The sequence below is a fragment of the Carcharhinus amblyrhynchos genome, unplaced genomic scaffold (assembly GCF_965287045.1).
Source record: "Carcharhinus amblyrhynchos unplaced genomic scaffold, sCarAmb.v2.hapA chromosome_215, whole genome shotgun sequence".
NCBI classification, from domain to species: domain Eukaryota; kingdom Metazoa; phylum Chordata; class Chondrichthyes; order Carcharhiniformes; family Carcharhinidae; genus Carcharhinus; species Carcharhinus amblyrhynchos.
Genome location: NW_027649955.1, coordinates 121,658 through 149,626, shown reverse-complemented (window position 1 = coordinate 149,626; position 27,969 = coordinate 121,658). Strand labels below are relative to the sequence as shown.

Here is a 27,969-nt window from a genome sequence, read left to right as displayed (position 1 = left end):
TTGATTCGGTGCCTCTCCTAATGTCCAGTGGCTAAAAATTTCACCATTTCACTTCAGAAGGTCTGTCCAAAATCAGTCCTCCCATAACTGTGTACCGAGGTCAGAACTCCCTGCTGTTGCCTTTCCCTCCTGTCACCAGCATGTACATATCTCACGTTCATTGTACTCACCCAGAGATTTATTGGTCTTTTCTATTCACTGTATGAACTGCCTTGAGATGCTTCTCACCGGCTACTCAATGTGCCATGGCCAACATTGAAATCACTAACTTGGGGCTTTGATGTGATTGCTGGAACCAGGAAGCCCTCACCAAAGACTCTATCTCTACCTGAAAGCAAAACAGCACCAATGCCCTTGCAGAAAGAGGATTGCGGGGGGCAAAGCAACTTAAACTAGTATGGCCATAGGGTGTGGAAAATCTTGGAGTCTGAACAGGGAGAGCAAGGTAATAAAAGCTATTGCTATAGAATCCAAAGGCTCAGCAGAGTTAAATAGAATGGAAATGTTATCAGAGGATAAAGGGAAAGAAAGAGAGCGCAAGAGAAGGGAAAAAAACTCTTGTCAAAGGAAGTAACTGTTTAACAATTGAAAATGAATTCATAAAATCAGCTAAAGGAAAATGAAATTGGAAAGAATTGGAGACAGGATTTGGAGATGTATGTGAGAAAGCACAAAGCATCCAACAAAAAATTGGAGTGTTAGCAATATTAAAGATTGAGGAAGATAATTTAGTAACAATAACCAATATGGCTGAGATATTTGGAAATAATTGAGATATTCATATTTTCATGGATGAGAGAAGACACGGAGCTGGAAAAGATTGTATCATTACTTTAGAATGTGAGGATGCCCTGGAACTTTCATCAAGATTAGACCCATTTAGATAGTCAGGAAGAAGAATAGGAAGTAGTCTGCATTGCAGACCAAACAGCAGGAATGGGCTTAGGGTTAAGATCAGCAGACCATTCCAAGACCTCTGCAAGAATGAGAGGGCAGCAATAACCAACAGCTGAGAGGTTATACCCGGCAGGAAAAGGTGAATCATCTGGGTCTTTATCCTCTTGGGTGACCAAATGGAGATTTTAAAATTGTGTAGCTTTTGATAGTCTAGACACAAGAGAGAATGTTTTTAACTTTTGGGGAAGAACAAACTTAAGAGGCCATCCCTGTAAGAAGGTCTCTAAGAAATCAGATGGGAAATTCAGAGGGAATTTTTTCAGCAAGAGTGTGGTGAGAATGTGGAACTCAGTACCGCAGAATGTGGTTGAGGCAAATAGTGTTGATGTAATTAAGGGGACATGAATGAGGGGGAAGGGAATAGAGGGCTATTCTGTTGAAGTTAGATGAGGAAGGATGGGAAGAGGCTCGAGTGGAAGGTAAACGCTGACATGGACTGTGAGTAAACTAGTCTGTTTCTATGTTGTATAGTCAGTACATTTACTAGGTGAGTTCAACAACATTAAGTAATCTTGAAATAAAGATAACCATATGTCCAAGTCAGAAATTCACCTGCTTCCTAAATCAGTATGTTTCCAATCTGACAGGAAAAGAGAGCATCACTTAACTTAATTCTAGGAAATGAATGCGGCAAATAACTAATCCATAAACAGATTAAATTTTGGGAGCTGATTCAACTTGGCAACCAAGAAGAATGAGCGAAAGGTAAAAGTGACACACTGTGAAGAGGTTAAGTAGAGTGAACTGAAGAGGGAGCTGCCCGAAATTAACTGATGTGGAGATGCCGACATTGGACTGGGGTAAACACGGTGAGAAGTCTCACAGCACCAGGTTGGTGGTAAACGCCACTAGCTTTCGGAGCGCTGCTCCTTCATCAGGTGAGTGGGGAGTTCCTAAATTAACTGGCCAGAGAAGTTAGAAGACAAGTTGCCATTCAACAATGGGAAATAGTCAAAAGTGAGATGCGTAGATTCTCAATAAATGTACTTCCATACAAAGGAAAAAGAAAAACATCAAAAATGAGGGTCTATGGATCGAGTGTTCAAAATCCTAAATTGAAACTTGAAAAAGAGGCACATCATAATGTAAACCTAAGTGAACAGTGCGTTTAAAAAAAAAACACAAGGAAGATAGAACAAGTGAAAATGGAGATGAGAAAAGGTATAAGTGAATGTGAAAAAGGCTAAAAGCTGAAAATAATGTAAAAGGAAATCTTTTATATGATCAATAAAAGAATAACAAGAGGACAACTTGGGGAAGAACAAGTCTGATTGTTGAAAACAAAGGTAATTTTCAACAAATATATTGCACCAGTTTTTGGTAATGCTGATGAAAGTGAGAATGTAGTCCCAGAGGCGGGGGTGCAGTGAAGATACAGGACAATTGTCAGAAAGAATACAAAAGAAAAATTAAGGAAACTATGGATCAGTCGTTTATGGGCAAACTCTCAGAATCCATTATTCAAGATGGAATTAACATTTAGAAATGAAAGTTAACCAAGGACACACAGCATGGGTTTGTTAAAGATACGTCATTCTTGACGCACCTAAGAGTTTGTATTGAAGAGGTGACCAATTTGACAGATAAAGGAAATGCAGTACATTATTCCCCCCTCCTCAGCATGGCAGCATTTGCCATCCAAATTCTCCCAGCCTGCCAGTGCCCTCCTTTTGCCAGTCAGCTAGCCAATCAACCCAGACTGCTGCTGCCCATGCTGATTCGGTGCAATCTGAAATGGGCGTAAAAGGGAATTCTAGGTTGTCCCTCCTTGTCCTCCTCTCCTGCCTCCATCTTCTTCCAGCTTCTTATCATCTAGTGGTGGCAAGAATTGTTCCTCATTGAGGTAAGTATGTGTGGCCTACAGCATACCACCACAAATCTGGCAATCACTCAGCTAAGTATTGCAGGGCTCCTTGGGGGAAATCCAGGCACCAGAATGTTTGTTCCACCATGCCAATGGTCACAGGAGATGGAGCAAAACCCCTTTGGTGGAAGGGCGGAGCAGCAAAGAACATCAATTTTGAATGGAATTGAATTCAATTAATTAATATGGAATTGAAAGTTCATCTCAGTAATAGTGACCATGACAACTATCATCATTTGTTGTAAAAAATCCATCTGGTACATTAATGTTCTTTAGGGAAGGAAATCTGCTGGGCTTACCCAGTCTGGCCGAGACGTTACTCCAGACCCACAGCAATGTGGTTGATTCTTAACCGTCCTCTGAAACAGCAGAGCAAACTACTTAGTTCAAGGGCAATTAGGGATTGGCAACATCCCAGTGACATCCACAAGAAACTTAAAAATGGCAATACTGGTGTCAAATCACATTGACACCTTTATCTGCTTACGCTGCAAACATCCAGACAGTGTTCACTGTGTGCATTTGCTCTTGTACCAAGATATCATTTTGCCAATCTGAGGGTGCTCATAATGCCCACAGTAAGGGTGCTACCACGCACTATTTCTCAACCAGGATGTTTTCACTGCAGCTGAGATGGTTACGGGCTGACCTCTTAGAGTTTATAGAGTTTAATTGAAGTCAATAATAAAAGGTTATTTCCATTGATTGGTGAGATAATAACAAAAAGGCACTGCTTGGGCTAATAAGTGGCAAGTAAAGTTCACACCATATAAGTGCCAAGCAGTAACCATTATCAAGAGAAAATCTAACTAACTCCCCTTGCTATTCAATGACATTACCACCGCTAAAACCCCCAGCCTGGGCATTACCATTGACCAGAAACTGAACTAGCCCAGTCATATAAATACTGTGGTCACAAGAGCAGGTCAGAGGCTGGGAATCCTGTGATGAGTAACTCATCTCCTGACTCCCCAAAGCCTCCTACATCATCCAACATTTATAAGGCTCGAGTCAAGAATATGATGGCAACCCTCCACTTGCCTGGATGAATTCAGCTCCAACAACTCCAAAGAAGGTTGATACCATCCTCGATAAAGCAGCTGCCTTGATTGGCACCTCATTCACCATCTTGAGCATTCACTCCCTCCACCATCGATGCTGCTGCCATTGTGCAATGTGTACCATATACAAAATCCACTGCAGCACTTCACCTCCTTTGACATCACCTTACGAGCAGGTGACCTCCACTGCCCAGAAGGATAAGTGCAGCGAGCACATGGGAACACCACCACCAACAAGCTCCCTCCAAGCCACAAATCATTCTGACTTGGAACCACATTGCCATTCCTTCATTGACAGTGAGTTTAAAAACCTGGAATGCCCTCCTCACAGCACTGTGGGTGTACCTACACCACATGGACTGTAGCAGTTCAAGAAGGCAGCTTAGCATCACCTTTTCAAGGTTAATTCGGGATGGTTAGCAAATGCTGGCATTTCTAGTGACACCCACATCCTGTGAAAGAATAAAAGAAAAACAAAGTCAGTAAAAACCTGAAAGGTTAGCAAAATACTTTGTAGCAATTATTGAACTTTGTCTCGTTGAAGTATGTCACTTATTTAAAAAGTCACTTTCTAAAGCACGGCATAGTAGTGTGGAGAAGGAGGAGTGTAGGATTAGAATGTAAATTTAAAAAAAGCGATCAGACAGATTTAGTGAGAGATTTAGACTGGCAAGGGGACTGTTTTTAGATTTGGAATGGCAATGTAGTGTAGTGAACTGCCTGGTTACCAGAATGTGCCAGCTCTCACAGCTTGTTGGTGTATTTTTGTTATTCCATGAGGATATTCCTGTGTAAAGTCCTTGTGGTCTTCCCTCAGCTGGCATTCATAGCATTGCTTTCTAAGTGCCAGTTTTCAGCTCTGTGGCACCCGTGCCCTCTTCAGCACAATCTTCTAACCATAACGTTGTTACTGTATGAGACACCTATCCTTCCAGATGTCTAATATCCGGGGCATTCTCCTAACGCAAGCACGGAAGCATATACAACCTCCCATCCCACACATCAAGTCCAACTCTTAGTGCCACACAGAAGCCACAACTGCCTGCTAGCCTTTCACGTGCTTCTTATTAACCTTCTCTGATGGATCTTTCCTCCTCAAATGATTTCTGTGATGTGTTAAAATCATTTCTTCAGTGACTGAGGATTGAGACTGAGTGAAAATCGAGACATCACCTTCATTAGCTTCCAGTCATTCAGATCAATGCCTCTTTCAGATAGAACAGGGAATAACAAATGAATGAGAGCAGGAATTTCATCCCTTTGATCTGTGTTTTTGAAAGGTAGGTGCTGGCTCTAATGGAAATTAACCTAAAGTTCATTGGCTGCTGGTGAAATTGTGACCCCATGCCAGTGAACTCCTCGAGGGTGAAGGTGGCCTTGTGTGATGAATTGGCAATCTATTGATGAAGAAAATGGTGTGGGATGTAGAATGGCAGTCAATTCATTATCACCTGCTTGTTACTGTTGACCGAGCCCAGATTCACTCATCCCCAAGTGTGCTGCTTAAAAGCAGCCCTTGAGTTGGTTGTGCCTTTTGTGTCGAGGGGGAGTGCACTTTCACTCTCCACACCATTAATGTAGACGTAATTCAATTAATAGTTGGCTGTACATTTTAGTTCCAAGTAAAATTGTTCTTGCATCAATTACACAGAAGCATACATAGAAACTAGAAGCAGGAGTAGGCCATTCGGCCCTTCGAGTCTGCTCCACTCTTCATTATGATCATGGCTGATCATATTCAGTATTTGGATTCCACCCCTGCCCCCTTTATTCCCAAATGCCATATCTAATTCCTTCTTGAAATCACACAACATTTTGGCCTCACTACTTTCTGTGGTAGTGAGTTCCACAGATTCACCACTCAATGTGAAGAAATTTCTCCTCATCCCAGTTTTAAAAGGTTTACCCCTTATGCTCAAACCATGACCCTTAGTTCTGGACTCCCCTACCATCGGAAACATTCTTTCTGAATCTACCCTTTCTAATCCTGTTAAAATTTTATAAGTTTCTATGAGATCCCCTCTCACTCTTCTAAACTCCAGTGAATATAACCCTTAGTCATTCCTCAGAAGACAGTAATGCCATTCCAGGAATCAGCTTAGTAAACTTTCACTGTACCCCCTCTATGACAAGTACATCCTTCTTCAGATAAGGATACCTGAACTGCACGCAATACACCAGAATGTGGCCTCACCAAAGCCCTATATAATTGCAGTAAAACGTCCCTATTTCTATACTCAAATCCTGTAACTATGTGAAGGCCAACGTATAATGTGCCTTCTTTGCTGCCTTCTGTATCTGCATGCATACTATCAGTGACTAGCACGTGTGGACTCCAGGGTCTTCTGAGTATCTACCTCTATCAATTTGCACCCATTCAAATAATAATGTTTTTGCTGCTGAAGTGGATAACCTCATATTTATCACATTATACTCCATCAGCCATGCATATGCCCACTCACTCAGCTTGTTCAAATCATGCTGAAGAATCTCTGCATCCTTCTCACAGCTCACCCTCCCACCCAACTTTGTAACATATGCAAATTTGGAGATAATATATTCAGCTCCCTCTTCCAAATCATTAATATATAATGTTAGGGTCCTAGCACAGATCCTTGTGGCACTCCACTAGTCACTGCCTGCCAATTAGAAAAACACTAATTTATTCCAACTCTTTGCTAACCAGCTTTCTATCCATCCCAAGACACTACTCGCAATCCCATGTGCTTTAACTTTAATAGTAATCTGTTATGTGAGACTTTATCAAAAGCCTTCTGAAAGTATAAAAAAGCCATATTCACCGTTCTCCCTGTTCAACTCTACTGGTTACATCCTCAAAGAATTCCAGTAGATTTGTCAAGTATGATTTCCCTTTCGTAAATCCATGCTTGCTTTGTCTGATTATACCACTGCTGAGTTAATGCTGAATTGTGAAATCCTTGATAATGGCGCTAGCTACTTCTCCAGTACTGACATTAGGCTCACTGGTCTATAGCTCCCTGTTTTCTCTCTACCTCCCTCTTTGAATAACAGGGTTACATTAGTGTTTTTGTTAAATTCTTTGCCACAAGCCCTCATTCCAAGACGCCAAACGAGTGGGGGCATTGCTGTGAGTGCAGCTGCAGGGATGCACCAGGAATGTAGTGGGATCTTGGTGCATTCCATTCTCTCCTAGTCAAACTATCCAGCTAAGATCTTAAACCTGTGACATGAATATGGCCACAGATGCTGACTGCTCTATTGAATGGTGTTTTATACCAGCAAGGTACTCTTTTTGATTCCCTCCCTGCCCTCTCCTTTTTTTAGTATTTAAAAAAAATTGATGACAGCAGAATCTGTAACACACAATCTGTGGCAAGGCAGGAGTTCATAAATAAAAACGTGTGGCAGCTCTTGTGTATCAGTGATTCAGACAACAACCTTAAAGGTGGATGTGACTCATCTCTCAACCTGCAAGAACTGAAAATAAATGGCATTTACAGTAAGCTTGAGCCTTGAACGTGTAACTTGAAACTCAGGATCTCCTGCCTAATCTATCTAATGCAGTAAAATCACAGCTTTTCTGAATGGGGGCAGCAGTTACAAATCCCCCTTGAACATCCCACAACCCAAAGTGAAGCTAGAGAAAAGATAACATCACAATGGGCCCACTTTTCGTTTTTGCAAGTCATTCTACTGATGTCAAGGTTGTAGGAAGGCAAGCAGAAGAAGCTTCTAACCCATCTTCAGAGTGAGGTTCGTTCTGTTTGCAATATGCTTAAAGTTTAAAAGCAAATGACTGCAGATGCTGGAAATCTGAAACAAAAACTGAAAATGCTAGAAAATCTCAGCAGCTCTGACAGCATCTGTGGAGATAGAACTGAGCTAACATTCCAAGTCCGTATGACCCCTTAACGTTTGGTTATTGTGAAGAAGATTTATTTTGAAATTGAGCATTGCTACACTTTTGCAAGATGGGATCATTGCTGCAGCTACTAAGATGCATCCTACCAATGATTAACGGGTTTTAAATGTCATGCAGTACTGAGAGTGAAATAACCACATTGGTGGTAGCAGACTTCTTGAGTAACAAATTTATAGGATTACTTCAGCTACTGGTCACAGCTGAAAGTAGTTTGCAGAGGATACAGTTGAGAGTGCTGATGATGGAGTACTGGTGTGAACAAATCAAGTCTGTGTAATGTATTTGAAATACTGTTCCAGACTCGTGACTGTCTTCTGCGTCATACAGGTGTACCACCTACCCCACTTTGAGCACTTAGTTTGAACGTGATGGGAGTTCCATGATGGCTATGGTCAGATCATCGGAAACGGTGACAGATTACAAAACTCATGAGATGAATCGAACTTGGGGTATTTTTCTCAAATGGTAAAGTGGCACAGAGAAAGGTTAACTTTTTTTTTCTTGCCATTGCTGTGAAAGTTGCTGAAAGCTGGTGAGACCCTGTAGTTCCAGTAAATCAGGTTAATGCGGAAATGTAGGAGGAGCTCTTGTTCTGATGTAAAAGGGAAATAAAGTCCTTTGCAGCAGCATTGTCACCATGCGTGAGTGTGAAATCTTAGCCCGTGTTGTTTAAGTTTTCAGTTTTTGAAGAGAAGAATGATGGAATTGTGCAAATGTTAGTGTATGTTAACATGGGTTAAAAATGTAAGATATGATTGATATTGCATCTTAACAATTGAATTATGTTTTTGTTCTTGACCAGGCACTTGATGGAATTGTCTCCTAGCGCCAGGTAGAGTAGTTGATGAGCCTAGTTAAGTTTTAAAACTCCAACGCCTCCATCGTCGCCAAAACATGAAGTGTTGCAAGTTAAGCAAATTAATTTATATTTTGCATTAATGGAAATCCCTGAGTCTGACAGTCCTATTGGCCACATTTGGATCAGTAAAAGTCTCTGCCTAGTCTGACCTTCACTTCCAATTGCTGTGGGGGCTAAAATGGGGTAAGGAGGCCATAGAAACAGGACTACTAAAGGCTTTTTTCTGTGTGGCTGATTGTAAGATTTTCCCTTCCTGTACATTTTCTTTTCTCTCTGTTAAAACAGATGATCTGTACGTGGAGAAAACACAAGAAGCATAAATAGATAAATTGACTGGAGTCCTTAAACAATTCTGGAATAAAATGGCTGCATACAAATCTGTCCCAGTTTCAGTCCAAGAATATAACAGAATTTTCATTGGACTCAGTTTCAAAGCAAATCCAGCATGCAGAGCCAAGAAGAGTAGGCATGCACCGCTGACTCTTTACTTCCACCCTCTCCCAGAGCCCTCCTCGAGTGGCAACCCTCAGTTTCTTTTTGATGCCAGGCAAATTGCCTCTGGTGACATGGCCTTTATCGACAGCTTAGCCAGGGTATACAGTTGAGGCCTGAGGTCCAGTTTCTATCAAACCATAGACCTCTTGGTTTGGGCTAATAATTGTATGGCACCAAATCTTAATGAGCCCAAACTAATTCCTACTTCTACATGTATATCAAAAGTAGAGATGTTTTACTGCAGTAATACAGGGCCTTGGTGAGACTACCTTTGAGATTTGTGTGCAGTTTTGGTCTCCCTACCTAAGATGATATACTTGCCGTAGAGCCCACTTCGGGAGTGGTGGGACTGTCTGAGAAAAGAGATTCAATTGACTCGGCCTGCTGGACAGATTAGATGCAGGGAGGATATTTTCCCTCACTGGGGAATCTAGATAGATTTTTTAAAGATTTTAGTGATATCAAGGGGTCTGGGGAGAAAGCAGAAATATGGCATTGAATGGCAGAGCAGGCTCGAATGGCCTATTCCTGCTCTTAGTTTCTATGTATATATGTTTTTTAATCAAAAACCTTGAAGTTCCCAAATAACTTATGCCAGGAGTTCAATTTAGATTTTTTTTTGTGGGGGGTGTGGAGGGGGCGAATTTTTAAATAATTGCTTGGTTTTAGAGTCCTATTACTCTTTCCAGAAGGAATTAAGAGCCTCAAAAGCCTGTTATGGTCAAAGTGTACGCCACATTCATTGATCCCAACTCACAGGAAAATGGTTTGTCATTCTGGACATTCTCAAGACCTTGTCCTCAGCCAGACCATTCCAGCGGTTTCATCGATGCCCTTCCTCCTCTTGTACGATCTGATGTGAGTCTGTTTAGTGAGTATATAGTGTTCACACCATTCATGACTCCTTCAATTATTAATCAGTCCACGAGACTCAACAATAAGTCGTGTCTGGAAGTCTCTCTGCACAGAGACATTAAGTTCCAGGGTCCAGCAGCAGCTCCAGGTCGGACAGTGATTTGCGCAGGTGAGCTGAGATCATACAACAAAGCCATTCAACAGGATAATGGTAGTTGAGTCATGCTCTGCATTCAGCTAGAAAAGCCAGGGGAGTAGAATTGAAAACCTCTTGAAACTCTAGAGCCAGAGCCATGGAATTATCTACTTATATTAATACCTATTAAGAGAACAATGGAAGTCACTCATTTGACAGGAAGAACATAGAGTGACAATACAAAATAAGGGCTAGAGTCTAAAGGTTGTGCACGAGCTAAGGGACCTGGAGGTGTATGTGAGAAAATCGCTAAAGATGACAGAGCAGGTGAAGACTGAAATTAAGAAATGGGAGTATCCTAGGCTTTAATAATATTATTGCTGAACTTGTACGTGACATTAGGTAGACCTCAGCTGGAGTATTAGCTGGAATTTGAGCTAGATTCTGGGTACAAAACCAAAGGAAGGGTGTGAATGCATTGGAGAGAGTGCCAAAGAGGTTTATAAGAATCTTTCCCCAGAAACTTCAATTATAAGTTTAAATTGGAGATGATAGGACTCTTCTCCTTGGAGAGAAGAAGGGTGAGAAAGGCGGTGCTCGACAGACTGGAGGGGCTGATTGTGGACAAGTCCCCAGGACCGGATGGAATGCATCCGAGGGTTCTGAAAGAAATGGCGGAGGTGATAGTGGATGCCTTGGTGGTTATTTTCCAAACGTTGCTGGATTCCGGGGAAGTGCCGGATGATTGGAAAACGGCTAATGTTACGCCGTTGTTTAAGAAGGGTGCCAGGCAAAAGGCGGGGAATTATAGGCCGGTTAGTTTAACGTCTGTGGTAGGTAAAATGTTAGAATCTGTCATTAAGGAGGAAATTGCGAGGCATCTTGAAGGGAATTGCTTGATAGAGCAGACGCAGCACGGTTTCATTAAAGGGAAGTCGTGTCTGACAAATTTACTGGAGTTCTATGAGGATGTGTCTAGGGCGGTGGATAGAGGAGAGCCGGTGGATGTGGTCTTTCTTGATTTTCAGAAGGCGTTTGACAAAGTGCCTCAAGAGGTTATTGCAGAAGGTCGAGGGACATGGAGTTGGGGGTAGGGTGTTAGCGTGGATAGAGGATTGGTTGTCAAATAGGAGGCAGAGAGTGGGGGTCAACGGGTGCTATTCGGATTGGCGGATGGTGACTAGTGGAGTGCCCCAGGGGTCGGTGCTGGGGCCTCAGCTTTTTACCATTTATATAGATGATCTGGAGGAGGGAACCGAGTGTAGAGTGTCGAAATTTGCTGATGACACCAAGATTGGGGGAACGGCAAATTGTGCGGAGGGTGTGGAGAGTCTGCAGAAGGATCTAGATAGGCTGGGCGAATGGGCCAGGAAATGGCAAATGGAATTTAATGTTGGCAAGTGTGAGGTGGTCCACTTTGGTAGGAAGAATGGTAGGAAGGACTATTACTTACGGGGCGAAAAACTGCAGCAGGCGACGGTGCAGAGGGACCTCGGGGTCCTTGTGCATGAGTCGCAAAAACCCAGCTTGCAGGCGCAACAGGTGGTCAGGAAGGCGAATGGGATGCTGGCCTTCATAGCGAAGGGGATTGAATATAAAAGTAGGGAGGTCTTGCTGCAGCTGTATAGGGCATTGGTGAGGCTGCAACTGGAGTACTGTGTGCATTTTTGGGCGCCGCACCTGCGCAAAGATATTTTGGCCTTGGAGGGAGTGCAGAGGAGGTTTACTAGGCTGATACCGGAGTTGAGGGGGTTGAGCTATGAGGAGAGGCTGAATAAACTGGGCTTGTACTCGTTAGAGTTTAGAAGAATGAGAGGAGATCTCATTGAGACGTATAAGATGATGAATGGGATGGATAGGATAAAGGTGGAAAGACTTTTCCTGCTCAAAAAAGACAATAGGACTAGGGGGCACAGCCTCAAGATAAAAGGGGGGCGGTTTAGAATGGAGTTGAGGAGGAACTTCTTCACTCAAAGGGTGGTGAATCTCTGGAATTCTCTGCCCGTTGAAGTGGTGGAGGCTGCCTTGCTAAATATTTTTAAGACGCGGTTTGATGGGTTTTTGATAGGAGAGGGGATTAAGGGTTATGGGGAGAGGGCGGGAAAGTGGAACTGAGCAGCGACAGATCAGCCATGATCTTATTGAATGGCGGGGCAGGCTCGAAGGGCTGGATGGCCTACTCCTGCTCCTATTTCTTATGTTCTTATGTGAGAGATTTATCGAGGTGCTCAAATCATGAGATTGGACAGGAAAAAACTGTTTCCACTTGTAAAAGAATCGCAGATAAGAGGGTACAGATTTCAAGTGTTTTACAAAAGAAGCAAATGTGATGAGAAAAAACTTTTTCACACAGCAAGTGGTTGAGGTCTAGAATGCACAGCCTGGGAGTGTGGTAGAAACAGGTTCAATCGGGGCATTAGATGGTACTTTTGAATGGAAGCAGTGTGCAAGGGAAAGGCAGGAGTGTGGCACTAAGACATAATTTGTGTTTGGAGAGCTGGTGCAGACATGATGGGCTTCATAACAATTCTGTGATTTGTCATTTGAGGCTGTCTCATTGTGTTACCTAATATTCAGCTGAAATCATGACTTTTTGTTATGTTTTATTATTGTCACAAGTAGGTTTGTAACACTGCAATGAGGTTACTATGAAAATTCCCTAGTCGCCACACTCTAGTGCCTGTTCAGATACACTGAGGGAGAATTTAGCATGGCCAATGCACCTAACCTGCATGTCTTTCAGACTGTGGGAGGAAACCAGAGCGCCTGGAGGAAGCCTGCGCAATCACAGCAAGAGCTGAAGACTCCACACAGTGACCCAAGCTAGGGATCGAACTTGGGTCCCTGGCACTATGAGGCAGCAGTGCTAACCACTATGCCACCACGATGCCCCTATTGTAGGCAGTGGCAGTTCAAATAATGGTTGAAGTTCCTCCTCTCCCAGAACGTATGAACTTTTTGATGAATAACAACTCCCATTGTTGCTGTTACAATCCAGAGGGACATTGCTGACAGGGGTTGCATTATTGTTGACTTGGTTTCCTTGACTATGCAAGATTTGCCTCATGGAGTGACTCCTTCATTGTCTCACCATAGAAATGACTATAAAGTGTTGGAGGTTGTGAAAGGCACAGTATAAATACAAACCTTATTTATCTATCTTTCTATGGCACTTTGAAATGAGGGCTTCTTCCAACCAATGCAAGTGAGATTAGCAGAAAACAGTGCCCTAATTACTCTTGAATCTGATGCCAGTAGATGAGGTTTGATTGGCAATGTGCAAAATGTAAATCAAATTACATGGCCAGTGCCTGAGAGAAAGTGAGTGGTGTGGATACAGCCCATATAGTCCAACTTGAAAGGAGTTTGCACGTCCCAGATTCAGATCTATTTTATTGAATATTCTTTCCTCATAATTTTGGGGAATTTCAAGAATTGTTAATAAATCTAAAATTAAATCTCCAAGAATGGTTTTACAAACAGGCCACACTAGAGCTAGGTTCATATAGTTAGATCTTATGAATGGCAATAGATCTGTCTTTGAGGTGGGGGTTCAGTTTCACTCTGATTTCCAAATGACATTGCATTGAAAATGTTCCTGCAAGCCAGTAGGATGCAGCGAGATTGGAGAAAAGCAGAAAAGATGCTGCAAGTTCAATATGGAAATGTAGGTTGCCTTCTTACAGCATTTTCCTAAATTTTGTGTTCTGTGATAATTGCCAACATTGGAGGCCTTCTTCCGACTGTGCAACTTAAAGGCTAAATGTCTCCCACTATCGTCCACCTCAAACATCCTTTTGAGATGTTGCAAAAGTCTCATTCTACTGCTGCAGGCTCAATTAGTCAGCTTGTTCTATTCCATTAATCCAAGAAGGGTTTATAACCCAGCAGTACAGGATTACAGTTTTGCGATTCCAAGCTAATCTGTGAGATTTGGCAAACCTGCTCCTCAAATGCAGCATTACTTCTCGCTTTCCTCAAAAATTTACAGTTCAGAAAGAAGCACAGTATGCAGACCTTAATGTCTCGTTTCCAATCTTTTAATAGTGTAGAACTTGAGTATTATGGAGGACAAAGAGATATGCTATCAAAACTCTTCATCTTGCAATCATAAGGAAAGCTATGCAAGATAAACAAACAGTAAAGGTAAGAACAGTTTATACTGCTTGAGAAGAGAGTGTGGATAAGTTGACAAGTGGACTTTGGTCAAGGCATTGCCCACGGCAATCAGAGTTGACCTGCCTGGTTTGAATTTGAAGTGCAAAATGTTAATGGTTCTCTGCTTTTGCAATCCCTCTACCAAGCAGAGTCTACTTGCCAATCGATCAGCATTCTGTTTCCATGCAATATAAATTGTTGTTCCATTTTCTGCTGGATTATCTCTAAGTTTACCTGACGAGTGCAAGACGAAAAGCTTTGTAACTATGTCTTTTTTTCTCAATAATTTCCAATCTTAAACAGGAATCCTCAAATTTAATCTTTTATTTTCCCAGAAAGTCTGATTCGTCCTAAGATTGAAAAAGATGCAGGCAGTATTTTGGCATCCCCTTATTAGATGAGGAAGTTTTGCTTCCCAGACATGTTGCAATCCACCCATTTTCCAGCCATCGGGTTCATAAAAGAAGGTTGCAAAAGATTTATGAGTAAGAGGAATGAGGTAAACCACCCACCACCCTACCACCCTCCCCAACCACTCCATATGTTCAAACGAGTTTGAAACTCATTTGATTTCAATGTGAGAAACATTAAAAGCAGCAAAACCAAAACAAGCTAAGAGTTTGGCCATCCTCTTCTCCCTTCAGTCATTCTTGCTGATCATCAGTGTAACCTGTTGGATTTGATGATGTGTTGTTGGCTCTAAAATGTTTCCTTAGCTTGAAATCTGTCTAAATAATCTTGATGTAAATGCATTGAGTGGAGCTCTGCATGTTTCACCTTGATGCTTTACTGTTTCCTTCCTGGCTCATAGTCACACTGAAACTGCCAACTGTGTGACAAGATCAACTATTTTCTCTTCCCCAAGAGCCACCTCCATTTAGAAAAGGTAGAAGTGTCTAGATAAGCAGATCCTCACCTAACGATAGGTTGGGAACCAAAAGAAATTGGGGAGATATTAAATGGGTTTTTTGCATCCATATTTACTAAGGAAACTGTCATGAAGCCTATGGAAATAAGGCAAACAAGTAGGGAGGTCATGGAACCTATACAGATTAAAGGGGAGGAAGTGCTTGCTGTCTTGAGGCAAATCAGAGTAGATAAACCCCCAGGACTGGACAGGGTATTCCCTCAGACCTTGTAGGAGACTAGTGTTGAAATTGCAGATATATATAAAATGTCAGTATCCACAGGTGAGGTGCCAGATGATTGGAGGATAGCTCATGATGTTTAAAAAAGGCACAAAAAGTAATCTGCGAAATTATTGGTCAGAAAGTTTGACGTCAGTAGTAGGTAAATTATTGAAAGGAGTACTAAGAGATAGGATCTACAAATACTTGGATGGACAGGGACTTATTAGGGAGAGTAAACATGGCTTTGTGCATGGTAGGTCATGTTTAACCAATCTATTAGAGTTTTTCGAGGAGGTTACCAGGAAAGTGGATGAAGGGAAGCAGTGGATGTTGTCTACATGGACTTCAGTAAGGCCTTTGACAAGGTCCCGCATGGGAGGTTAGTTAGGAAGGTTCAGTCGCTAGGTATACATGGAGAAGTAGTAAATTGGATTAGACATTAGTTCAATGGAAGAAGCCAGAGAGTGGTAGTGGAGGATTGCTTCTGAGTTGAGGTCGGTGACTAGTGGTGTGCCACAGGGATCAGTGCTGGGTCCATTGTTGTTTGTCATCTATATCAATGATCTGGATGATGATGTGGTAAATTGGATCAGCAAATATGCTGATGATACAAAGATTGGAGGTGTAGTGGACAGTGAGGAAGGTTTTCAAAGCTTGCGGAGGGATTTGAACCAGCTAAAAAAAAATGGGCTGAAAAATGGCAGATGGAGTTTAATGCAGACAAGTGTGAGGTATTGCACTTTGGAAGGACAAACCAAGGTAGAACATAAAGATAAACGCTAGGACACTGAAGAGTGCATTAGAACAGAGGGATCTGGGAATACAGATACATAATTCCCTAAAAGTGGTGTCACAGGTAGATAGGGTCATAAAAAGTGCTTTTGGTACATTGGCCTTTATAAATCAAAGTATTGAGTTGGAATGTTCTGGTGAGGTTGTATAAAACATTGGTGAGGCCGAATTTAGAGTATTGTGTGCAGTTTTGGCTACCTAATTACAGGAAGGATATTAATAAGGTTGAAAGAGTGCAGAGAAGGTTTACAAGGATGTTGCCGGGACTTGAGAAACTGAGTTACAGAGAAAGGTTGAATAGGTTAGGACTTTATTCTCTGGAGCATTGAAGAATGAGGGGAGATTGGATAGAGGTATATAAAATTATGATGGGTATAAATAGAGTGAATGCAAGCAGGCTTTTTCCACTGAGGCTAGGGGAGAAAAAAAAGAGTGAAGGGAGCAAAGTTTAAAGGGAATATTTGAGGGGGGGGGGGTTCTTCACACAGAGTGGTGGGAGTGTGGAATGAGCTGCCAGATGAAGTGGTGAAAGCGAGCTCACTTTTAACATTTAAGAAAAACTTGGACAGGTACATGGATGAGAGGGGTGTGGAGGGATATGGTCCAGGTGCAGGTCAGTGGGTCTAGGCAGAAAAATGGTTCGGCACAGCCAAGAAGGGCCAAAAGGCCTGTTTCCGTGCTGTAGTGTTCTATGGTAGGTTTGGAAGCACTGGTTAACTTTCAGAAAATCTTCTTCCTTTAGTGAGCATGTTACCTCCATTTGAGCCATGCTAATGGCATAATCCCTTCTTTAGCCCTTATTCAGAGTTTATTATATAAATCACCAAGTTGTGTTGACTCATAAGGCAGTTGCTTGCAGCCACAGATGGGAGGTGCATCCAGCTTTGTGAATAAGAACATAAGAAATAGGAGCAGGAGTAGGCCATCTAGCCCCTTGAACCTGCCCCGCCATTCAATAAGATCATGGCTGATCTGAAGTGGATCAATTCCACTTACCCACCTGCTCCCTATAACCCTTAATTCCCTTATCGATCAGAAATCTATCTACCTGTGACTTAAACATATTCAACGAGTTAGCCTCCACCACTTCAATGGGCAGAGAATTCCAGAGATTCACTACCCTCTGAGTGAAGAAGCTCCTCCTCAACTCTGTTCTAAACTGTCCCCCCCCCACTCCCCACCTTATTTTGAGGCTGTGCCCTCTAGTTCTGGTTTCCTTTCTAAGTGGAAAGAATCTCTCTGTCTCTACCCTATCTAGCCCCTTCGTTATCTTATGTCTCTATTAGATCCCCCCTCAGCCTTCTAAACTCCAACGAGTACAGACCCAATCTACTCAATCTCTTCTCATAAGCTAACCCCCTCATCTCTGGTATCAACCTGGTGAACCTTCTCTGTACTCCATCCAAGGACAATATATCCTTTTGCAAATAAGGGGACCAGAATTGCACCCAGTACTCCAGTTGCGGCCTCACCAGTGCCCTGTACAGTTGCAGCAAGACCTCCCTGTTTTTATATTCTATCTCCCTCGTGATAAAGGCCGACATTCCATTCGCCTTCTTGATCACCTGCAGACTGGGTTTTTGCGATTCGTGCACAAGGACCTCCAGGTCCCTCTGCACAGTAGCATGCTGCAACTTTTCACTATTTAAATAATGTTCCATACTACTATTATTTCTTCCAAAGTGGATAACCTCACATTTGCCAACGTTATAATCCATCTGCCAGGTCCTCGTCCACTCACTCAGCCTATCCAAATCTCTGCAGACTTTCTGCGTCCTCCACGCAATTTGCTTTCCTACTCATCTTTGTGTAATCAGCAAACTTTGTTACCCTACACTCAGCCCCCTCCTCCAGATCGTCTATGTATATGGTAAACAGTTGAGGCCCCAGCATCGATCCCTGTGGCACGCCACTAGTCACCAACTGCCAACCAGAAAAGCACCCATTTACAGTAACTTGTTTTATAGAGCACCTTGAGAGCAGTATAACACCCCAAAGCTCGTCAAAGGTATGTTATCAGACAGTTGATATCAAACCACAGAGAGACATGAGTACAGGTGAGTGGGCCACCAACTCCATGGAGGCTCCCTGTGCCAACCTTGCAGGGTGGGGGAAGAATCAGAGAAATCGGGTGATCCATAGTCCCAAGAGGAGACTATGGGCAGAGAATACCCTTCTGGAGCACCCTGCCAACTTTCTGGTCCAGGAGCTCACCCAGTCCTGTCAGCAGCCAATCAGGAAGCTGTCCATGGGGGAAAGAAATCACTGATCTCGTTCTGCTGCTCGAAACTGTGGGATAGGGACCCCCATAATCATCCTGATTGGGGCCCCAAAGTCCATCCTGTCCATGAACATTAAGTGGCACCTGATCCATTTGAATTAATGACTTCTTACATGGATCATTTTTAATGGTTCATGTGCTGCATTTTGACCCATTTCAGTTTGGACTGCCAGTGTGCCACTTCTGAAGATTTTGCCTGGAATTCTATCCTATGTGTCTATCAGACGATTGTAATGCTGAGGTTTTATCTACAGCCACGTGCTCTTTAAAAGGAAACAGTGCTTTTGTTGATATTTAAAGTCAGACATTGCATGCCTGATAGAGCCAAGGGCATTCTTTGTTTTCTTTGATAACAAATCTTAGCGGTAAGAGGTTTGAGTAACACAGTCTACTGGGCCAAGAAAACTTGGCCTCAATTTCCCCCTTCCCCCATACCCTGTTGTAATTCAGAATTTTCACCAGCGCTGAACTTGATCCTGGCTGAAAACTTGTCTGTACTTCTGGGTTCAGTCCTTAAAATGGCTTGGCTGAGTGTCAGGCAGACCTACTGCCTGAAAACTGGTGCTCTCACCAAAGAGGGGAAAGTTTCTTTTCATAAATTCACAATAAGTGAACAAATTAGATACCACTGTTCATATTCCCCAAACGTTCCAAAGAACTTTTGAAGTTTGAAAAAAAAGCCAGAAGAACTGAACAGGTCTGGCAGCATCTGTGGAGAGTCAAACAGAGTGAACTTTATGGCTGTTCTTTAGAACTGGAAGTGTGGTCACCTAATATAGGAAATGCGGCAACCAATTGTGCACACAACAAGGTCTGATGATCAGATACCTAATGATGTAGGTTGAGGGATAACTAATGGCCAAGACAGTGATGTTCTTGGCTGGTTGGCTATTGTCACAAGTCTCCATCAGTCCAGTTGCACCAGAAACCTCTCAATTTCATTGCCTGAGATATGTTAAAAAGTTGCAAGCTGGCCTTTTACAGATCTTTTGATCTGAAGTGTCTGTCCCCAGCTTCTAGTTTGTGTTCAGCGCAGCTTCTGGTTGGGGGAATCCCTGTGAAATGACATAGTTGACAATATGACATCACTCTTTTGTCATTTCGCTATGGTGTGAATGTTTCCATCGAGGAACATAGGAACATGAGTAGATCATTCAACCCTTCGAGCTGATCCGCCATTCACTTGGATCATGGCAGATCGGCATCTCAACTGCACTATCTGCCTTTGCTCCATATCTCAAGGCACCCGCACCAAACAAAAATCTATCAACTGGGGGAGGGGATACTGTTCCTGACTTCTAGTGTGAATAAATTTATAATTTAATGTCCCCTTGTTCTTGATTCCCTTACAAGAATATATACAGTACATATGTAGAAACTACCAAAACCTTACTAACATTTTAAACCTCTGGGAATATGCATTAAGTGCAAATTGGGCAGGAACTTGGCATTCTTATTTTTGCATGGAATGTGGGCATTGTTAACAAGGTCAGCAACTGTTGCCCAAGACGGAGTTGCTTGCTAATTACTGAAGCTAGCTTTCAATTCCAGATTAGTTAAGTGAATATAAATTCCACCAGCTAGCTGCTATGGTGGGTTTTGAACCCCTCTCTCCCAGAGTATTAGGCTTGGCTACTTGATTATTAATCTAACAATATTATCAGCCTATTGCCTCTCCTTCCTAGAGTCTGCCCTTTTGCATTTCCCCAACACCCCAGTGTTTGACTCCCAGCTGATTCTGTAAAGGAGAAAGGGTCCTAGCTAGTCAGACCCACCAAGAACACAAATCTGTTTGTGCAAATTGCAAGAGTGTTGGATGATATGCAGTGAGCCTCCGTGTGCCAGGTAGTTGACTGAAAATGTAGCTGTAGGAAACATAACTGATTTGATATAGCAGTTCCAGTTTGAGTTGAGAGACTATTCTACTTCACAAAGTCTTGTACATTGAGTCAGAAGGTCCCACATTCACCTATTCTGTGATATTTATGTGAGGGTTGAACAAATTAGAGCATTTAAAGACAAAATACTGCAGATGTTGGAATCTGAAACAAAAACAAAGTGCTGGAGAAACTCAGCAGGTCTTACAGCATTTGTGGAGAGAGGATAGAGCCAATGTGTTGAATCTGGACAACCATTTGTTAGAGCTGGAAGTTTATTTAGTTTGCACCAATAATGATTTGACTGATTTCAACCTTCACACATAAAGCTCTCCCCTTACATTCCCTTTGGTTTTCTCTTTCCAACCAGACCCGAAACTGCAGCTCCACTTTGTTCTATGTTCAATTTTCTTTTTGTATCATTTTAACTTGATTCATGTCACCCCCATTGCTGCTGTCGTTTTAAAAGGTCATGGGCAACATGAAGTGTGAAATATGTGAGAGAAAACCACGTAACACCTATGGCACCAACTACTAAAAGGGGACAATGACTCCCCTCTTTGACTGCCTGCTAATTTGGATGCGGTGTATGAACTATTTAAAGAATGAGGAAGAGTGTCCCAATTAGCAGACAGCCTCTGTGGGGTAATGTAGACAGCTGCATCTGCAGTACAACAAAAACTCAGGATGTGTACAAACCTATAATAGCAAATATAGAAATCCTGCAAAAATGTAAACTGCTCGGTCGCTAATGCATTGTAATTAAGCAGCTGTTTGCAGTGCTATTTTCTCTTTAGATTATAATAATTTGCTGTGCTAGAATGTACAATTATAACCTGCAATAACATTTATCTGTTTATTCACACTACTAATGTGTAATGTGGATCACACGAGAAGTAATAGAAGCATCTCCATACTTTAGTAATCTGTTTGAGCTGGCCAGATACAAGTGATGTCAGGAGGTTGGATGAGCGTTCCATTATCAGATGATCTGCCAATGTAAACCAGCTGACTCAAATCCTCCAAGCTACTTTAATATGCTGTGTTTCTGAGAATATAAATTTCTCGAGAAGTAACATTTTAATGGAATGTCTGGTGTGTGTGTTTTTTTTGTTAGATGACTGAGCAAAGAAAGCAGAAGCAACGAATCGGCCTCCTTGGCCATCCTCCACACATGAACATTAACCCTCAGCAACCAGCCTGAGGAGTCGACGGCACTTTGGATCGAAATAGATGGGCTCAGGATCTTTCACCCAACTACTGAACCAGTATAAGTCATCAAAATGTTTACTTGTGCGCACCATAGGAATAATTGACACTTCTTAGTCTTGAGGTTTCTTGCTACTATACCTAGATCCCTAAGGAACCATTTTCTGTCACGCTCGTTGGCATATTCTGCTTCCATTGCTGCCAAAGAAGGAATTCCAAGTGTTCTTTAAAGGTCTCCATTTGGAAGCAGCAGGGTTGTATAATAAAACTAATAAGCACATTTGAAGAGCCGACTGGTTAAGATAATGGGTAGGGCAGAGGTTTTTGTATGTACAGAAAAATAGTTGTGTAACCAGTATTTAATGTCCTATTTTTGTAAGTTGACTGTGCAATATGACTAATGAATATGCAAATACTCTATATAACTTTGCATTTGTAGATGAGCACTGAAATGTACTACCTGTGAAGAGCCACATTGTCTTTTGCTAAACGAATATCCACCTGTTTATTTTCTTCGAAGCTGGGAAAGGAAGAATGAAAAATTTTGTATATTTGCTGCCTTAGTTTAGTTTTGTATAAGTACCTCAGTTTACAGATGGCAGATAAGTCCGTGACCAAGACAGTAGTGTTAATGACAGAAAATATACACAAAGCACTAATATTAAACAAGTCAAGCGTGGTATTGACAGTTGTAAAATGCATAAGAAAAGCTATTTAATAAATATATAAAGCTGCTTTGGTGTGAGTTCTTTGATTTTTTTCTGGCATTTCAATACCTATTTAAATACATAATATCCATAATTGCCTATTGATATCCTTAATGCTAATGGAATGTTGTGATGGTAAACTGTCAAACATGAAAATATAATTGTTCCAAATTGATTTGTACTGCTCTAAATTAGCAAACATTCTTTTTTTTCTTCTTCTTAACACCTGGAACATGTTACCTAATCTGGCTGGGATGCTTCCTAGGTTGCTGGAGAAAGTATATCTCTGGAATTGAGTTTAAATTCACGGCTCTGAGCCACAGATTGGAGTTACCACCAGATGACCATTGCTGTAAGTGAGGAGAGTGGGTTTCAGTTGAAGGAAAGATTCAGATCCATCCCCCAGAGGACAAGGAAATAGGTGATAACCATCACTTGAATGAAATACTGGAGCTTGTGTGGGGATGATTATCCCAGCACAGAGTGCAACCTTCAGGAGAAGAGGGATAAGGGGAGGAATCAGATGGAGGAAAGCAGTTTTTTTTAAGTTGATGGGTTATTTTTCCCTTTTTATATTTAAAGCTCCTGAACTGATAACTTTGTTATATAACTGCAGGCTGCAGTTGCTGGAATGTTGCACAGTAAGAAGATAGTTTAAATAGTTAACGATCAGACTTGTGAACAAGAAGCAAATAAGCAACTGAGTTAACTGTTGGTAAATAAGAATGTAAAGTCATTATTAGAAGAATTGAAACAAACAAGCCATTTAAGTTAATTAATGGTCTTTCCGCCCCTTCTTCACCCCACACAACCACAGTCTGAAGAGCAACCGGGGCTGGATGATACTTAGTGTTTCATTGTGATGGCAGGTGGCCCCCATGGCTTGAGACAGGAGGATTGGCTAGTGTTTACACAGCAGTTGAGCTGCTGGAAAGTGTATGTGGTATATGCATTTTGGCCTGTTTTGCACATGAAGCAAAATATTGCAAATGCTTTCTTATGTAACACCTGTCACAAAACAGGGTATCCCAAAGTATTTTCCAGATAGTTAAATATTTTTGTAATGCAGCCGCTTTGCTGTTTCTGGGACCTAGCTATGTGCAATTTGATAAAGGGCCAGATAATCTGTTCCAGTGATGCCGTTTGAGGAATAAATGTTAGCCCAGACCTGGAAGAACTCCTCTGCTCTTCAAATGATGCCATTTGCACCCAGCTGAGAGGCTAGACAGGTTTAAACTCCCATCAGAATGACAACACCTCTGACAGTGTAGCATTCCTTCAGTCCTGCACCGGAACACCAGCATCCATTTTGTATTCAAGTCCCTGGAACAGGATGTGAACTCTCAATCTTCCAACTCACTGAGCTGTAACTGAGATGCAGCAAATCTGAAACAAAACCAGTGATGCTTCTCCATGGGTCTGGCAGCAAAAATTGAAAAGCACAAGTCATTGATTTTTCACCTGTGGACCCTCATCAACTGAAATGGCTCGCACGCACACAATCTTTCACAATAAGATGGTAAGGTTCCTGAGGTACAGGAGGAGGCTCTACATTTAACTGGGCAAGAATCCAGTGCCTGAAAGATAGAGAATTTCACTGTGAATATTCTTTCTCTATGACAGAAATAAGTCATTTTGTATTTGCTTGTTTATTGAACACGTTGGTGTCACTGGCAAGAATGGCATTTATTGTCTATCACCCAATTGCCCTTTATTTATTAATGTCACAAGTAGGCTTACATTACCACTGCAATGAAACTCCCCTGAGGTTGCTGGTCTTAAACTGTTCCAATCTGTCATGAAGATTTTAACCTAGTGATAATGAAGGAACAGGGTTACATTGCCAAATCATAATGGTGATTCTGAGGGGGACCTAAAGCTGGATGTGTTTTCTATGCCTCCATCCTTCTTGGGGGTAGAAGTTTCTGATTTGGAAGGTGCTGTCAAAACACCTTGAAGAGTTGCTGCAGTTGTGTCTTGTAAATGGTACACGCTGTTGCCACTCTGGTGGTGGATGGATGCCAATCAGTAGGCTGATTTGTCCTAGTTTAGCTTTTTTAAAGTTTATTTATAAGTGTGACAAGTTGGCTTACATTAACATTGCAATGACATTACTGTGAAAATCCTCAAGTTGCCACACTCCGGCACCTGTTTGGGTACACTGAGGGAGAATTGAGCATAGCCAATGCACCTAACCGGCACATCTTTTGGACTGTGGGAGGAAACCAGAGCACCTGAGAGAAACACACAGACACGGGAAGAATGTGCAGACTCTGCGCATTCACCCAAAGCTAGAATTGAACCCGAGTCCCTAGTGCTCTGAAGCAGCAATGTTAACCACTGTTGATGATGTTGAGCTTCTTGAGTGTTGGGAGTTGCACTCATCTAGGCAAGTATTCCATCACACTCCTGACCTGTGCCTTGGGTAGAGAAGCTTTGGGGAGCCCAGAAGCTTTGGGGAGCCAAGAAGCAAATGACTCACCCCAGAATCCCCAATCTGCTCTTGTAGCCACAGTGTTTCCGTGTATTTCCAAAGTATCTAAACTGGCTACAGTAAAGTACCTTGGAGTTCACACGCACAGTAGTGGTATATAATTACAAATCTCTGTGCAACAAAGGGGAGATTTATTCGATAGAAACAATGTGGTGTGTTTGCCATAGGACACAATTCTTCGAAAGAAAGGATATATGTATCAGTTAATCAGTAACTGTAATTTTAATGTATTGCTGCCCACCTGCCGTATGGATGGGGAAATGTGACTCTCACGTGGTCATGGTGTGTTTACCGTTTACCCTATGCTCTCACATGCTGCCTGTGTGGCTGTACACGTTCACTTCCCCCCAGTTACCGGCTGAGAAAGTACAGACAGCACCCAATATCCAGCATCGGTCTCAAGCCCGTTTTCAATGGGAAGCGCCTCAGTATCTTACCGTGTCGTGTTAGAGTGCATTGCAGTAGAAAATAAGCTCACACGGGACTGGGTTGAAATTAGGCGCTGTGTGAGTCTGCAAACTGGTATGCAAACCAGAGTTCCCAGCGGAGGGACGGATGGTTCAGCACTGAACATGTTCCCATTGTGGATCCAACCGCCCTCCCACCCCGTCTGCAAGCTTGACCATTCCCTGGAAGGTGGGAACGAGAAGAGGAAATTAAAACTCGCCACCTTCCGTGAGTTTAGGCAGAAAAGCGAGTGGCTGCAGCCAGAGAGAGAGAGATTTCAATTGCATGTATTGACTGGGCGAAGCCTGGGAATGGTTTCGCCTTCTCAGTTATGTGGCCAAACTTCGACACGTTTGCAGTGGCTGGAAATCCCCGAGAAAGTCCTGTCCATGGAGTTTAAACAGCAAAAAAAATACCCCTAACTGCAGCTTTAAACCTGTGGAAAAAGGGGGTTGGAAATAGGTGGTCAGGAGACAGATAATCCTTGAAAGAGGCGGTGTGTGGACAGGGAGGGAGTTAAATCTGCAACATAACCTTCCCCCAGGTCAGCTCAACACAGAAGGCGTTTGGACCGTCCAACTGCTGTTATTTCTGGTGACACATTATTCCTTCTCTTAGATTTCCCCCGTAACCTGCAATACAGGAAAAGGGGCAGACTCTGCAATAATTTTGAATAATAATTAGACACAAACTTGGGGGTGGGGGGAGAGATTTCAGCGTTGTGGGGGCGATCATGGGGGAGGGACATTAATCTGGACAGCTTCTTTAAAAGAGCTGACACAAGCGCGACGGGCTGAAGGTCTCCCTCCTGTTCGCTAAGCCCCCCCCGGGATACCAACCCTCCAGGTTTCCCCCTGGAGTCTCCAGCGATTGACAGTTTATATATAATCTGAAAGTGGTTCCGGGCGTCTCGAGTGCGAAGTCATGAAAAAAATTTTGTTTTTTAAAATCATAAATTTAAAAAAATAAATATTGGCCGGGGGGGGGGGGGGTGGTGTTGGCTGGGGTGGCAGTAGGTCGCGTGATGGTGAAAGCTTCAGGAATTCGTCCCATCAGAGTTGGCAGCTCCGGTGAGTGAGAGCTGGATCCACTCCAACTCTCAGGAGGTGAAATTAGTTAAAGCAGGAAATTGCAAAGTGCTACTGCGGGTCCTTGTTACAAGATGTTCTGTGCGTATCTTTGGCCATAAAGTATGCCTCTCGGACAAATCCCTCTCCACCTTAAGATTCGGGGCTTGTTGGGACGTGTGTTTCACGTGAATTCAACTGGGATTGACCCCACCTCCCCTCTCCTCCGCCTTCTGGGAATTTTAAACAGAGAGTGAAAGGCTAGACAACTGCTGTAATCCTTCGAAAAGACTGGCCAAAAGTTTCTCCAATAAAAACACCCTCTTCTTGTGCACCTTCAAATTAAAACATTACTTTTTCTTTTACTTTTCAAATTAAAACGCCACTTTTTTTCACTCCATCCTTAAAGTTACAAAGCTAATGCTCAGAATGGACCGGACAAACCCAAATCTGCTTGCTCCGAACATTGAATTCAAAATCCAATTGAATCCAATTCATGGCCCCCATGGAAGAGACAAACAAGATCCAAGCTGATAAAATAAAGCATATTGCACCCCACCGTGGGCTTGATTTTAGACAAAAGGGGAAGTCTGAGCCTTCCTGCGGGGTAGTGAGAAGGCACAGTGGCACTGCTGCTTCACAGCGCCAGGGATCCGAGTTCAATTGGGTCACTGTCTGTGCGGAGTCCGCACGTTCTCCCCGTGTCTGCGTGGGTTTCTTCCGCCTGCTCCGGTTTCCTCCCACAGTCCGAAAGATGTGCGAGTTAGGTGGATTGACCTTGCTAAATTGCCCCTTTGTGTCGGGGACTATCTAGGGTAAATGCATGGGAATTGGTGTCGGTGGGCCGAATGGCCTCCTTCTGCACTGTAGGATTCTGTGATTCAGTGAACCTTGCCAGAGATTTCTGATGAGGTGAATTAATCAGTCCTTCCCTCAAAGAAAGTCTGTGTGTCTGTGACTTTGCAACCCGGGAGTGCCATTGCCTTTGACACATAACCCCCCAAAATAATCGGCTAACAGAGTGTGTAAAGTTAACAGAGGGGATGCATCTCCCTGTGGCCGCTCCTGGGTATTGTGTGATGGTCAGGAGAGAGCTAGGTGGTGAAATTCCCGGCTATTGACTGGGTGACTGTGCTGTGTTCAGTCACGTTCCTGTCCCCATGGTCATGTCTGAGCAGCAGCAGCCTGTGTGTTAGTCTGTGGCGCTGCCAAGGGAACCTCACGTTACCCCGCACGCTGGCAGGCGGGGCTAGCTTCAGCAAGCGGGCAGCTGAGCAGCCAAGGTGGATATAGAGAGGAGGGCTGAAAACCCCCAACACACACTTAAATCCCCCACCCACCATCCCACCCCAGCCTGGCCCAACCCATGGAGCTGATTTGAAAATGAGGACCCCCCTCCCTACATATAGAATCTAGCAGTTTCTAACAAGGAATAAAGATATAATGTTTCTGCCTCCCACCTAATCTAATCCTCCCCCCTTCTCTAAATAATAATAAACAGTGAGACAGCTTCTCCCACCCGGGGGGTTGCTGCCAGCGGGAGAAGCTTTCCCTCGCGGTATCTCCTCTGGGCTTTTGCTGCTTTAACCTGACGGCGAATCGCTGGCGTTTCCCGCTGCCTCCCGTTGGCAGATGGACCACTCTGCGGTCCGAGTGAATTAAAGTGCCTAAAAAAT

General features: G+C 42.9%; 1 protein-coding gene across 1 annotated transcript in view; it reads left to right on the top strand.

Moving 5' to 3' along the window:
• The window catches only part of LOC145338881 (inositol 1,4,5-trisphosphate-gated calcium channel ITPR1-like), a 154,851-nt gene extending 132,545 nt beyond the window's left edge, over positions 1-22,306 (top strand). The window contains exon 14 of the mRNA XM_080183284.1: positions 21,487-22,306. Within this exon, the coding sequence (XP_080039410.1) occupies positions 21,487-21,573 (87 nt within the window). The 3' untranslated portion in view covers positions 21,574-22,306. The remainder of the gene's footprint in view (positions 1-21,486) is intronic.
• The last annotated feature ends 5,663 nt before the right edge of the window (positions 22,307-27,969 follow it).